The sequence below is a fragment of the Myotis yumanensis genome, unplaced genomic scaffold, assembly GCF_028538775.1.
Source record: "Myotis yumanensis isolate MYYU_CA2020_CCGP unplaced genomic scaffold, mMyoYum1.0.hap1 SCAF_17, whole genome shotgun sequence".
Classification (NCBI taxonomy): domain Eukaryota; kingdom Metazoa; phylum Chordata; class Mammalia; order Chiroptera; family Vespertilionidae; genus Myotis; species Myotis yumanensis.
This window is the reverse complement of record NW_027223768.1, coordinates 6,546,937-6,561,044: the sequence shown is the minus strand read 5'-3', so window position 1 is coordinate 6,561,044 and position 14,108 is coordinate 6,546,937. Positions and strand designations below refer to the sequence as shown.

Genomic DNA, 14,108 nt, shown 5'->3' with positions numbered 1-14,108 from the left:
GGTGGGAGGGGCTGGGGGGAGAGTGTGTTTTTAGAGTGACTCAAAGGTCACCACAGCGTGAGAACAACCCCCCACCCCCTATCCGCACGGCTTCCTAGACATGGCTCCTGTGACTTCCTTCTCCGAGGAGAGATAAGAGAGCGGTTTCAGAGGAGACGTTGACAAGTGGCCACGTGGAAGCCGGTACAGGACGCAGTCAGAGGCCCCTTCGTGTCTGGGGAGTTGGCTCAGGGAGACGGGGCAGGGCGGGCACTCAGATAGATGTGGACCCGCCAGCTTGGGGCACAGTGGGTGGCGAGGGGACCCTGGCAGGCCCCAGTGGAGGCATCTGGCTAGCACCCAGGGCCAGGGGCCAGTTAGCAAGCCCCAGAGCCACACTTAGTTGATCATGGAATGCATTTGGGGCTGTACATAGGTTGGTGCTTTAAGGTAAATATTCCGAACCCTTTAACCCACTGTGTGGGCTGAGGCTCAGCTGTTTCTGTAAGTGACCCCTTTGGGCGGCACAGAGAAGCACCTGAACTAGGTGGCCCTCGAATAGCAATCGCCCCGAGTGTCTGGTTCCCAGGAGCGGAGACCAGGTGAGCAACTTCAGGGATAGGGCCCGATTCCCAGACACCTGTTCCTCGGGCTGGGGGTAGGCTTCGGGGCATGCGAGGGGCAGGGGATGCCCTGTGATCACATGAACACGTTGCTCTTTCCCTCCTTTCTGTGTGGCGGGCCATCCTGTAGACCTGCTATCCCTCAAATAGGTTTGACACAGGTGGTTGTACGGTGGGGTGCGGGCTGGGAAGGGGTGATGGAGCAGACATGATGCTATGGGACATGCTGCATCTTCTGAGCAGGGAACCTTAGCTTGTCCCCGTGACAAAAGATCTTTGATATGAAGGCCGGGTTGCCCCTGTGCCCAGCAGAGTGGATGGTTTATAAACAAGAGGCTGGGAAGTTCAAGATGAAGGCTCAGGCAGACTCCGTGTCTGATGGGGACCCACTTCCTGGTTCATGGATGTGGGAGGAGCTCTGTGGGGTCTCTTATAAGGACCCTGATCCTATTCATTCGGGCTCCATCCTCATGACCTAATAATCTCCCAATGGTCCTGCCTCCATATACCGTCGTCTTGAGAGGTGGATTTCAATGTGTGAATTTTGGAGGGACACACAGTCAGTCTCTATGCTCTATGTACAGTAGGAAGAGTAAATTCTGCTTAAGGTGAGGGGCCTGCCACCAAAGACCACTTCTTGTTCCTCTGTGTGTCCGTTTGCCTCATTGTCACGGGATGTTTTGCTAAACCAGCAGAAAGCCAGAATAGTTCACTGTCAGTGCTCCCAGCGCCTCTCCCACCCCGCGCTACGCTAGCGATCCAGCATCCGGTCCTGAGTGAAGAATGCTGAGCCTTCTCCAAGCCACTCACACGCCCTCCTCCGTCCTCTCCATCTTCTTGCTGAGGGTCCCTGGCTCTGTGCTTCCTCTTGGCCCATCTCACTTCCTGAAACATGCTGAAGAGGGCTGCTTATCTTGATGGAGCTTCGTGAGCCCTACGGGACAGGGGAAGGCGGAGTCCTTGAGCGCATCTGTCTGGGGAACTAAAAGCGACAGTTCTTTCAGATTCAGCCCACGAAGCTTTTGGGAGCCCAGGGATGTGTGGCCGGCAGAGGGGCTGGAAGTGAGCCCTGTGATGGGCTCTCTCTAAGGAGCGGAGGTCCTCCAGGGGCGCGCCCCACCAGAGACCAGAAGGCATGGGCGAGTTGTGAGTTGTAGGCTGTGGCTGCTGCACCTGGACCTCCAGCAAGAGCTGAGCTCCCCGGCCCGCCCGGAGCCTGTTTGTGCACCTGTCACCCGGGAGGCTCCTCTGGGAAACCAAGATGCCTGTCAACAGCACCACCCTGACGTGGGCCAGCATATTCTACATCATCATGGAGATTGTCATTGGGCTCTGCGCCATACTGGGCAACGTGCTGGTCATCTGGGTGGTCAAGCTGAACCGTAGCCTGCATACCACCACCTTCTATTTCATTGTCTCCCTAGCCCTGGCTGACATTGCTGTTGGGGTGCTGGTCATGCCCCTGGCCGTTGTCGTCAGCCTGGGCCTCACGGTCCACTTCTACAGCTGCCTTCTCATGACCTGCTTGCTGCTGGTCTTCACTCATGCCTCCATCATGTTCTTGCTAGCCATTGCTGTGGACAGATACCTGCGGGTCAAGCTCACGGTCAGGTAACCAGCTTGAAGAAGGGTGGGGTGGGGCGGTGATAGAGGTGCCTGGGAAACGGGACTGCAAGGTTCAGGTCCCAGACTTTTTGAACAAAAGCAAATCCAAATTGGCCCCTGAGCCCGAAAGAGGCTCATTTCACCACTTGGTGTGTGAGGGCTTCGGCAGTGACGAGCTGAGACTCAGGAGCGAGAAAGAGGAATCCCTGTCCAGGGACTTGGGGCTTATGCACTCGATCAGCCAGGGGAGCCAGCGACGATCAAAGCTTGATGCATTTTTCATTAGTAAACAACGCTCTTGACTTTTAGAAGCGGTAGAAACCTGCTAGATAAGATAAGGAACAGACATCTAAGATAAGCTCACGCTTCTCTTCTTTGCAAATAACTGTAGGTTATTTTAAAGTTGCTTCCACTTTGCTTCCTCCTCCTCCATGTCAAGAAGGGGACCAAAAAAGTTCCCCATTGCACAGAATAGTGACAATTTCTCATGTGACCAAGTGAATGGAACAGACCACCAAATGGAGGAATCCGGTTCCCCTGACTGCATGCGTCTCGTGTTCCTCCTCTCTCCTCTCGGGGAAGGAGCATGTGAGGGAGCTGCAGACAAGCTTTTGACACAAACAAGCCTGGGTTCAAATCCCAGACCCTGAAATCTGATCTTGGGCGTAGGATAGAACTTTCTCTTCTTTGGTTCCTCATCTTACCACATAATGGCTACGATGCTCTGCGCCTTATCTCTTTTCAGTGTGAGCTTCTCCACTTCTGATCTGTAGAAGTTACTTAATTTTTCTCACCTATAAAAGGGGGACAGCGATTGCACCTTCCTCATAAGATGAAGTGGATTGACACACTCAGAGCTCTTAGAACAATGCCTGGCCCACAGTCTAGGCTCAATAAATGGTAACCCTACTATTTATTTTCACTCTTATTAATGAAATGGAGATTCTCATAAAAATTGTGAGATTTCATTAAGAGAAAGTCTACTAAGTGCACAGTGCTTACCAACGTCAGTGCCCTTCTTGCAGTCTGTGCAGAACGTTGTCAGGAAGGACGGGTTAAGGAGAAATGGCAACTCTCAATGGATGAGCATTTATGGTCCTAGAAGCATTTCAACATGACCTTCCCAACTCCACGGAGTCATTGAACTCAAACACCAAGTGTGGTGTCAGTGTAAGAAGAAAAGCAGGGTATTCAAAGAAAGAGGGGGTGTGGGGGAGGCAGAGTATAATTAAAGGACACCAGAACAAAAAAGTAACCCAACGAGCAAACAATGCAGGCAAACATGCTTGGAGATCATTTCTCACCAGGTAGGCGATCCCAGGAGACTTAGATGACTGACTCTTACCTCCCAGGAACTGAAGAATTCTTGGGCTGGAAATGGACTTGTGAGTGCAGCGTGTGAGCACCTGAGTCCAGGTAGCATAATCCTGATCCATTACAGGTCATACTTCCTTTTAAGTATGTTTTTATTATTATTTATTTCAGAGAGAGGAAGGGAGAGAGAGAGAAACATCAATGATGAGAAAGAATCACTGATCGGCTGCCTCCTGCACACCTCCTACTAGGGATTGAGCCCACAAACTGGGCATGTGCCCTGACTGGGAATCAAACCGGTGACCTCTTGGTTCAGAGATCGGCACTCAACCACTGAGCCACACAGAGAGGACCAGATCATGCTTCTTTAGAAAGCTCCCCCAGAGAGGTTTTGGGATTTTTTTCTAATTGTTGTCTGTTCATCTTGTCTTCATATTCAGTAGCATTTAGCCAAAATCATCATAGAATAGCAACACTCTCCATCCCTCTCTCCTTGACCATCTCCACCTCCCCCCTCCCCCCCCGCACCCCCCCTCCACCCCCGGCTGCCCACCCCGCCCTTTAGCAAATGCTGTGAACTCACCCACTCTCTCCCATCCAAACAGATACAGGAGTGTCACCACTCAGAGGAGAATATGGTGTGCCCTGGGTCTTTGCTGGCTGCTGTCAATCCTGGTGGGGTTGACCCCCATGTTCGGCTGGAACAAGAAACTGTCCCTGGGGTTCCCCAGAAATGTGACCTTCTTTCCTTGCCAGTTCCGTTCGGTCATGAGGATGGACTACATGGTGTACTTCAGCTTCTTCACTTGGATTTTCATCCCCCTGGTTGCCATGTGCGCCATCTATATGGACATCTTCTGTATCATCCGGAACAAACTCAGTCTGAACTTTTCCAGCTCCAGGGAGACAGGTTCATTTTATGGACGGGAGTTCAAGACGGCCAAGTCCTTGTTCCTGGTTCTCTTTCTGTTTGCCTTGTCCTGGCTGCCTTTATCCATCATCAACTGCATCATCTACTTTGATGGTGAGGTGCCCCAGGTGGTGCTGAACTTGGGCATCCTGCTGTCTCACGCGAACTCCATGATGAACCCTATCGTCTATGCCTTTAAAATAAAAAAGTTCAAGGAGACCTATTTCTTTATCTTCAAAACCTGTATGAACTGCCAGCCCTCTGATTCCTTGGACCCACATATTGAACAGATTTCTTAGTAGTTATCCATGAAAGATGATTGTCTGACCTTCAGATTCAACATCAACACACAATTCAGGTCCTATCCACCTGGGCCGAGGTCTTTCACGTCCGTTATTCCTCCCACTGATGTGGGAAGCATTTGGCCGGCTATCTCCGATTGTACTTCTTCTACTACCCTCTGCCTCTAATTTGATTTTTTTCCCCCCTTTGTCATTCCTCCCTAATTCAATTCTCTGGATGCCTGACTTGAGTACAATGTTCTATTGTTAATATTGCCCGTGTTCCTCCTTCCCCCCCAAAAGAAGTCACAGAATCTGAAGGATGCCTCATTGATTTACTGATAAAAGGTCCCATTCAGGCTGGACATGCCTGTGGTGGCGACTCTGTTCCACTCCATGGACCCTGCTCTCAGCAGATGCCCGGGAGACGGTGGGGACAGGAGTGAGCTGAGTTTAAGGGGATACTTACACTGCCAAATCCATCTGTAAATGTATCTGAGTCAATAAAAGATGATGACCAGTGATTGTGGAGCTCTTTGCTGAGGGCCAGGGTCACTCGGGGCTTGAAGATCCAGCTCTTGGCATTCAGCCCACCTGCTACCTGGAGCCACGTGTCATGCTCACCTGTATGAATTCTGGGCCCCTCACTCCTTACCCCAAGACACTCTGCTCCCTTTTCCTGGGCTGATCAGAGCACTTGTCAACTTTCTGATCCATTCTCGGATTGATAAGGAAGAACGATTCTTCCTCTAGAGCTGAGGCCTAACATTTCGTCTGGTGTTTCATTGTAATGGGAGTAGTGGGGGCGGGGCAAAAAGAGACAAGGGCATAGCTAGTATCTGTTGGGTACTTTCGATGCACTGAGCACTGCGCATGCATTGTCTTTTTAGATCTTGACCATCTTTGAGGTAGGTACCACCAGTATCATCATCTCCATTTTGCAGACGAAAGAACTGAGAGGTTAGGCAATCTGTCTATAGTCACGCAATTAACAAGCAGGAGAACCAGGATATAAACTGACTCCTGCCTTATGGGAGGACCCCGGCTTCTCACCACCTATTCTCAGACATGAAGAGGAACTTGGAACTACTCCAAAGCCCAAACTCTCAAGTTCACCTAATGGACAGTAGCAGATGCATGGACACAAGCTACAATTTGTGTACTCGAGGGCTGCTGGCTTTTGTTTGTTTGTTTGTTCCTTAGTTATATCTTTTTAAAAAGTATGTATATTTTATTGATTTTTTTTTACTGAGAGGAAGGGAGAGGGATAGAGAGTTAGAAACATTGATGAGAGAAACATCAATCAGCTGCCTCCAGCACACCCACTTCTGGGGATGTGCCCGCAACCAAGGTCCATGCCCTTGACTGGAATCGAACCTGGGACCCTTCAGTCCGCAGGCAGACACTCTATCCCCTGAGCCAAACCGGTCAGGGCCTTCTCTCTTAAAAATCAGGACGCCACACAGGGGCAGAGTTTAAGTCACATCCTTCAAGCACTGAGCGTGGCTTTGGAGAGTCAAGTTGACATCCCTGGTTTGTCCACCCAAATTCACATCTGTGGACGCTCACTCCCAAGACAGTAAGTACATTGGCTTGATGAGAGCCGCCAGGTGGGGATTTCAACGAAACCATGTCCCAGAGGGTAAGTGGCTGAAACGGTTTTTATTAATTCTTAGCCAGTCCTGAAAGTTTCTCCGAACCGCCGTCTTAGACTGGAGCCTGATGTTTATCTGGTTAACATTTCAGGGAAGGGTTCTTGTTTCTCCTCCTGTCACCCCAGGAGGAATCAACACTGGGAAGTTCAACTTGGTCACCCCACCCGCCCACTTCCTGGTGTCACTCACAATCATATCTTGCAGGCAGAAGACTGGAACATGCCCCTCCACCCCCCCGCCACCCCGTCCCTGTCGGTCCCTGGGAGTGGCATATGGCTTTATTCCTGACAATCTCTCCCTTTCAACATTTTGGGGGATATTTTTCCTTAAGAATTGCACCCACTGCCCAGGCTTTTTTCTTAGTGGTATCCACTTATTCGAGTCAAGGCTTCCCCCGCTGAATTAAATGTCTGCGTGTAGTTAGAATGCCCCTCCGGGACAAGGCCCTGGGCTTCCTCTGGGGCTGCTGGTGACCCCTGCACACTGTTCTGCCCAGGAACCACCTTTCCCAGTTGGCAACTTGAGGGGAGATACTGGTTCCTTCTCAGTCCCCACTGGTCTTCACACGAGCTTCTTAATTTGCAGTCTCGAACTTCATTGCTGTAGCAACACTCAGCGTCAGCCCTTTTTGGAAACTTGATATAAAGTGATCATTTCCCGCCAAACAAAACAGCCGTCTGTCCAGGATCATCTGATGTCATCCTAGGGGCTGTAGCTCCTGAGAGTCAGGAAAACACTCTTTTCTTTTCTCCCTTTCTCCTCCTCCTCCTCTTCTTCCCAATGGAGCTGACTTTTTATTTATTTTTTGGTTATGTGGGTGTCTCCTGAGCTAAGGTGTTCCACCAGCCCAGAAGTAGCCCTTAAAGTGAAAATGTCCCTTGGAGTGAATTCAAAAAAGTTGAACCGAGAATCACAGGTGAGGAGCTTGGGTAGAAGTGATGAGTTCCACGCCGGCTTCAGGTTTAGAGGTAACGTCACAGGGTCTCCCCGACTCTACCTCCTGGCTAGTTCCCTTCGGGCTGCACAGCAGAGGGGAGCTGCTGGGCTTTTATTCTAAAGCAATAAAGTGGGAAGACCACCTTGACAAAACGAAGTTGCTTCCTCCTCCTCTGTATGACTTCCCTGGAACAAAGACAGATATTGAGTAGCTGGGTCAGTGTGCCCAATGTTTTATCAAGTCAGCTATGGAAATAAGCTAAGACCAGATGAGAAAAGCAAAGGTCATTTCTCCTGAGCCTACGGTAACAAGGGAGTCAGCCACCACCGAGCATCTTGGCAGAGAGTAGAGGGGGCGGAGTGGTGGGGAAGCTCTATTTTGGGAGAAAAGGAGGCTTCAGGGCCTGGCTGGAGGCTGTTGTCCTGGGGAGCTGCAGGCGGGTTGACTACAGGGCGCCTCCTGTGCGCTTGGTTAGGGGAGCATATTGGCCTTTCTCTGGCTGGCCCCAAGTTGGAAGCAGGAGAAAAATGTCGGGGAGCTGTCAGTTATTATCAAGTCCTGGCCCCTTGGGGCTGATGGTTGATGGGTTATTGTTGGGCGGTCTGGGCTAGTACTAGCTTCCTGCTCGTCTGACTGCTAGCAGGCTGGTCCCTGGGCCTCTTACTGTAGATAAGGGGCTGGTTTCCTGGGCTGGTTGTGGGCCTGCTCACACATTGCAGATGCCACCGGGCACATCTGCTACTGACAGCTTCACGTTCCACCCCTGACTCCACGCCCCAGTGAGGCTTCTGTGTCCACTCGGGAGTCAGGGGAGGTAGGAATCTCCTTGCTAGTCTTCCTCTGCGCTAAAGAGGACTTGGGCCTCCATGAGTGGGGGATGGACCCGAGGAGAGGCCTCTGGGAAGACAGAGTGCCAGCCACTGTGTGCCCATGTGCTCCTCTGATTGTGTCCGGGTGGGTTCATCCAGGATGGGGATCTCCATTCCTGCTTGGGGCTCTGCCCGGAAGCCCGGAATTTTCTCAGTTGCCCCACTTTATTCTATACATTCACGTCCATGAATGGCATTCCTCCGAGGAGGTACCCTCGTGCCATGCACAACCTGGACACCTGAACATGGCAGCAATGCCTGGATTAGCCAGTCGTTCCCGCTCCCCTGGTTTCTCCAAACAGGATAAAACCACCTTGAGCAATAGATACCTGTTTCTCTTAAACAGATCCAGGATTGCTGAGATCCCTCATTTCCGTCCAGCCATGGGGCTCTTCGTCCTGCTCTCCCTGACTGTCCTTTCAGGTAAGACATGGGAAGAAATGTCACCAGCTTCCCCAACTTCCCAGGGACCTTCCAGTACCATCTCCTCTCCTACTTACTAGCGCCAACTGCCGAAGGAGTGGGGTGGGGAAATAGGAGGTGAAAATAGATCTTGTCCAAAATAGTTCTTGTTCTTAGCTCTGATTAGAGGGCTGTGGGGGGTTTGAAACCCTCGGCTAAAATGAGGGCCCTGCATTCTCTCTCTCAGTTTAAGTTCCCCTTCCCTTCCCCCATCTCCCCTTCAAAAATGTTTGTGCAGACAGACGAGGGTAAGACTTTCCCCTTTCTGCCCATTCTTGACGCCAAAGATAAGACTCCGAGGACTGGGCTGGCCCTGGCTCTGTTGCTCCAGCCATGTGACCTTGGAGAGTTGCTGGGGTCTCTCTGGGTCAGCGCCCCTGCCTGTAAACTGAGCATCACATGATCTTCCTTGTGAGGTTGATATGAGAACAAAATACCAAATGATACCCATTGGTACCAAGGACATGAGCCTGCTTTGCAGGGTGGTCCCGTTCACCGTGAGCCACACTGGAGGTGGCATTTGAGGGGAGCCCAGCACATATCTGGAGGCTGATACGGACAGGTTGCTGCCCCCATTTCTTCTGCTTGGTTGGACACTTCCCCAGCCACGGTCAAGCTGGACGTGGTGTGCACGACTTCCTCATTATGCAATATCGAAGTCTTGTAGGGAGGAAATAAGTTGTTCTTGGTCTCTAAGAACAGCTCCATACAGTCAACTTAAACCCCAAACCTTCTTTTTTTTTTGAGGGTCCGAGGTGGTCTGTGGGGGAGTGTGGCTGGGGGCAGAGGATCTATGAACAGTAAGCCTCAGGCTCTTCAAGCCTCCCGTCAAGCAATATTGAGAGGCCTCCTCAGTTCTTGCAGACAGGGGTCCATATTTTACCAGCCCAGAAGCGTGGGAGGAAGGTTTCTCCAGGGCTGCTGTGTTCATTTGCTAGGCATTTGCTAGGCCTGCTGTAACAGGCATCACAGACCGGGCGGCTTTGACAAGAGATTTATTCCCATGTAGTCATGGAGGCTAGAAGCGCAAGGTCAAGGTGTTGGCAGGCTTGGCTTCTCCTGAGGCCTCTCTCCTTGGTTTGCAGAGGGCCGCCTTCTCGCTGTGTCCTCACATGGTCATTCCCTCTGCCACGTGTCCTAATCTCCTTTTTTTTAAGGACAACAGTCATGTTGGACTAGGGCCCATTCTAACAACCCCATTTCAATGTAATTGCCTACTTAAAGGTCCTATCTCCAAATACAGTCACATTCTGAGGGACGGGGCAGCACTTCAATGTATGAATTTTAGGGATCACAACTCAGCCCATAACAGTTGCCAACCCCAATCAGGCAAAAATCAGCCTCCAATGTTTTCATTAATTTTCCTCAAGGAGGGCAGGAGCTGCAACCCATTAAAAGAACACTGGTGTTTTCATACATGTGTGTGTAGTGTTTTTTATTTTTTATTGCACTTATTGGGGTGACATTAATAAAATTATGTAGGTTTCAGGGGTACAGCTCTATAATACATCATCACTGTAGTGTGTGTCCACCACTCTGAGCCAAGTCTCCCCATCACTGTTGGTCCCCCCTTACCTCTCCTGCCTCCCTGTGTGTGTTTTTTTTGACAGAGGCCATGGTCATGGACAAAAAGGTCAAGGAGAGCTTTGTGCTGGACACAGTGTCTGCTGTCTGCAGCTACGGCGCCCACTACAAGGACCATCTCAAGTACTGGTGCCGAGGCTACTACCGGGACTACTGCAACATCATCGCCTTCACACCCAACAGCACGGGCCGCGTGGCCCTGAGGGACACCGGGGAGCAGCTCATTGTCACTGTGTCCTGCCTGACCAAAGAGGACGCGGGCTGGTACTGGTGCGGCATCCAGCGGGACTTTGCCCGGGATGACATGGACTTCACCGAGCTGGTCGTGACTGACTACAGAGGAGCCCACACCAGTGACTTTTGGTCTGTGAAGGGTAAGGGGCATGCCAGGGGTCTATGTGGGGGTGCCCTACAGGGGTGGCTCAGCGAGCAGAGTGCAGTGTCTTGTTCCCTCGACCTCACTCCTTGCAGGGTACCTTTCATGCCGCTGCGCGTGGTGCCTCTGCATGACCCAGCCATCATTCACGCTGTGGAGACTGAAGGGATGCCAGAGACAGATGTAGAGGCAAAGGGTGGGCTTGGGAATGGGCCTTGCTTGGCTCTTAGCAAATCCTTTCTGATGCAGATGCGTCAGGGAACATGAACAGAAGCTGCAGGGCTTCCAAACCTGTGTACAAGGCAGATCACTACAGGTGAGCAGACATGACCATTGACTCATACACCTGCCACTTTCAGCTGCATATTGTTTCTCCACCTCAACGAGGTCTCTCCAATGGGACCATATGGTTCCTTCCAAAAGGATATAGTTTAGGGCTCTTGGTCACAGGATGCCCTGTCGCCGTTTTCATTTAAAAGGAGGAGAGAGCGGTGTCTGCTAAATGCAAGGGCAGGATGTGGCCGCCCTCAGTCAGCAGGACTTCATCTCCGTCTCCCATTGGCTGCTCTTGTGTGTGTTTGCCTCCCCCGTCCCGCCCTCTAGTCTTCATTTTGCCCTGGGAGAAGATAGATACCCATGTCTAGCTCCTGAGTTCTTGTCTCCCCTTCAGAGGCCTAGCTAGTCTTGGACTGGATTCTTCTTCTCCAAGGTCCCAGGTTAGTTTCTGAGGAAGGGACTCAGCCCAGCGCAGACACCTACCCACCCTGGGTGCAATCAAGTGTGGTCTGGAGGGTGGCGGCCACTCGGAAGGCATACGCTTGGCAGGAGCTGCTGGAACTGGCCGGGGCAGGAACAGGGCCGAGGGGACTGATCTCAGACAAGGGGATCCTGAGCAGGCAGTCGAAAGGTGGCCTCTTCCGAGGGACATAAAACTGTCTGTGGTTCCTTCCAGGATGTCCATTCTCATCACCTGCGTACTGATCACAGGGGTGGGGATCATTTCCCTAATGACTCACTTGTTCAAAAGGAGGAGGATTCAAAGAAACAGAAGAAGTAAGCAGTGGTTGGTGGGCGGGAGGGGGGGGGGTGCGCAGTGTAGGGAAAATAAAAGGGATCAAGAAGCAGCTTTCAAATGGGTAAATGTGACCTCCTCTTACTGCCTGGACCCATGGAAGCCAATGCAGACAGCCAGGGGCTCAGGGAGGTTCTGCTTCCCGGTGACAAAGGCACCATGAGATGTGACAGAGACAGCACAGTCCCCCTCGTAAGTGGAGGTGTGTGGACCAGGGAGGAGGGAGGCCCTGAGACAACCACAGCACAGCTTCCAGGACTGGGGGCCACCCGCCTGCCCAGCACAGCCTTACTCCTTGATTGAAACGTTTTGTTCCCCCTGGAGGGACTAGAAGCCACGCCTCCTGTCAAAGGGGGCCCCCAGGTGAGGGGGCATAGAAAGGTCACCTTGAGAAGGGTCAGGAGTGGAAGAGGATGGGCCCACCAGCCTCAACCCTTGACCCGGTCATGAGAGGCGTGGCCTTGAAGCCTTCTGCCTTCGGGCGATTACAGGTAAAGGCCTAACTCGAAGCCAGAAAACCAGGCAAGCTGCTTCTGCGTTCGCCACACCTCTGGTAGGTTCCCTCCTTGGCTCTTCTGCCTGAGCTCTGTGCCCCACAACTACCCAATCTTTAGGGCTCCCTGTTCCTAACCAGAGAGCAGGAGATCCATGCAGGGCAGGCTATTCGGACCTGTCCACCTTTCCTTTCCAAATAATAACCAGCTGATTTCAGCCCTGAAAACAAACTGTGCTGTTCAGTCCCCAGGAAGCCCTCATGAGAGAGTTGGTAACTTTGGCTGAAGAAACACTTGGCCTGGGTAGGCAGTAGATCTCAACTCCATTTTTCCTTTTGTTTCCAATAAAGTAAACTCTTTGAAGCCCCACCTTGTGTGTCCAGACTTCAAAGGAACTGGCTCAAACTGGACAGATGTGACTTAAGATTTATTTAGCTCATAAGCAAAGTGATGCTCCAATAGAATCACCATGACAACCAGCCACATCTACAGCTATGTAAGAACAGTGGCCACACCTGCGCAAGGCTAGTCAGAGAACACCTCGAGATCTTGGTTCTCATGCATTGAGCCGGCTGGAAGCGAAGAGGAGGGGCAGAACCTCAGTCGGGGGCCCAGGAGATCACTTGTATTTTATCTGTGAGCCAATAAATTTCTAACCAGTGTTGAATGAACTCCAAAGTATGACTTCTCCTGGGGTGTCACGGGAAAAATATTTCTGGAAGTTTCTTTTAAAGTATAATATTCCAATTAATTCCTGAATTAATATTACGTGCTGTCCTACCCAAAGAAAGGGAGAGAGGGAGGCTAAATCCTTGGTTTTCAGATTCTCTTAGTGAAAGACTGTACGGGAAACTGCTCTTTGAAGACTGAATGGATGCTGGTTTTGGTCAACGAGAAACCAAAATGCAAAAGCTTAAATGAGATATTCATTCAAATCAGGAACACAAGTCAAGGCAGAGGCATCAGCCACTGTAGGTGCAAGTGAGGTTATATTGTCATTAACACCCAAATTACCGAATTGGCTCCCACCAGCATGTCTGCACCCACCTCTCTTAGCTCCCACCTGTGTGTCTGCACCCTCTCTCCCCATGTAGTGTCTCTCCTGCTATTTCAGGGAGTTTCCAGGGTCTCCCCATACTGCTTCTTCTGTCCTCATAAAAACCCTGCTCTTTTGGTCTCTTCCAATAGGGTGCTGGCCAGACTCAGTGCTCAGGATCCTCAAGTGGCCCTTTGGCCTGAGCAGGGCTAGGACAGGGAGGTTGGCTCGATTCTGCACACACCCTGCACCTTCAGGTCCAGGCTCTCCAAAGTCCTTCATGAACACAGTTCCTTTATCATCATCCCAAAGAAACCCTCTCTCCACAGGGAGGGAACTCAAAGCCAGTCAACAGCCTGAAGAAAAGGGGAGGCGTGTGGATGTCACCCCGTTCCTACATCTTCCGTGTTTCCATACAGCCAGTCCCCCTTCCTTCCAGATTCTCAGATCCAGCATCAAAGTGCTGTCTTATCCCTCAGCCACAAACCAGCCCCGATCCCTCCCCTGTGGCCATGCACCGAACTCACTAGAGGAGCCACTACAAACAGCAATCCAGTCTGGGCTCAGTGAGGACTGCCTACGACAGCAGGCAAGAGAGCAGACAACCACCTTCCACGAAAGACGAAGCCACTCTAGACGTCTTGGGAGAGTTACACTTACCTCCCTGAGGGCCCTACAGGCTTATCTGCTTCCATGATCCAGGGCCTCGTTTCTTCCTTCACCTGCAAAGATTCCCAATCAACAGTCAGCTATTCACTCACTCATCTCACTCTCCAGCAAGGCTAGTTGCACATCACTCTTCATGACAGGGAGACAAAAAAAAAACCAAACAAGACTTTGAAAACAGAGCTCTGCTGTTAAAAATGGGAAGCTTCATGAAAACAGAGGGAAAACAATGAATCTGATATTTC

At 51.3% G+C, this 14,108-nt stretch overlaps 1 protein-coding gene across 1 annotated transcript; it reads left to right on the top strand.

Moving 5' to 3' along the window:
* Nucleotides 1–1,320: 1,320 nt before the first annotated feature.
* On the top strand, nucleotides 1,321–12,264 carry ADORA3 (adenosine A3 receptor). The gene is made up of 8 exons (XM_070397077.1): nucleotides 1,321–2,213; nucleotides 4,127–4,729; nucleotides 7,214–7,283; nucleotides 8,476–8,596; nucleotides 10,246–10,593; nucleotides 10,845–10,911; nucleotides 11,548–11,648; nucleotides 12,159–12,264. Exons 1-8 carry the CDS (start codon nucleotides 1,864–1,866, stop codon nucleotides 12,248–12,250), a joined length of 1,752 nt encoding a protein of 583 aa, XP_070253178.1. The 5' UTR covers nucleotides 1,321–1,863; the 3' UTR covers nucleotides 12,251–12,264.
* The last annotated feature ends 1,844 nt before the right edge of the window (nucleotides 12,265–14,108 follow it).

Excerpts from the sequence above, each read along its gene's own strand:
- ADORA3 (XM_070397077.1), top strand. The coding sequence starts at position 1,864 with ATGCCTGTCAACAGCACCACCCTGACGTGGGCCAGCATATTCTACATC. Across the intron at positions 8,597-10,245 it reads CTCCCTGACTGTCCTTTCAG|AGGCCATGGTCATGGACAAA; the intron begins GTAAGACATGGG and ends TTTTTTTGACAG. Across the intron at positions 11,649-12,158 it reads GATTCAAAGAAACAGAAGAA|GTAAAGGCCTAACTCGAAGC; the intron begins GTAAGCAGTGGT and ends GGGCGATTACAG.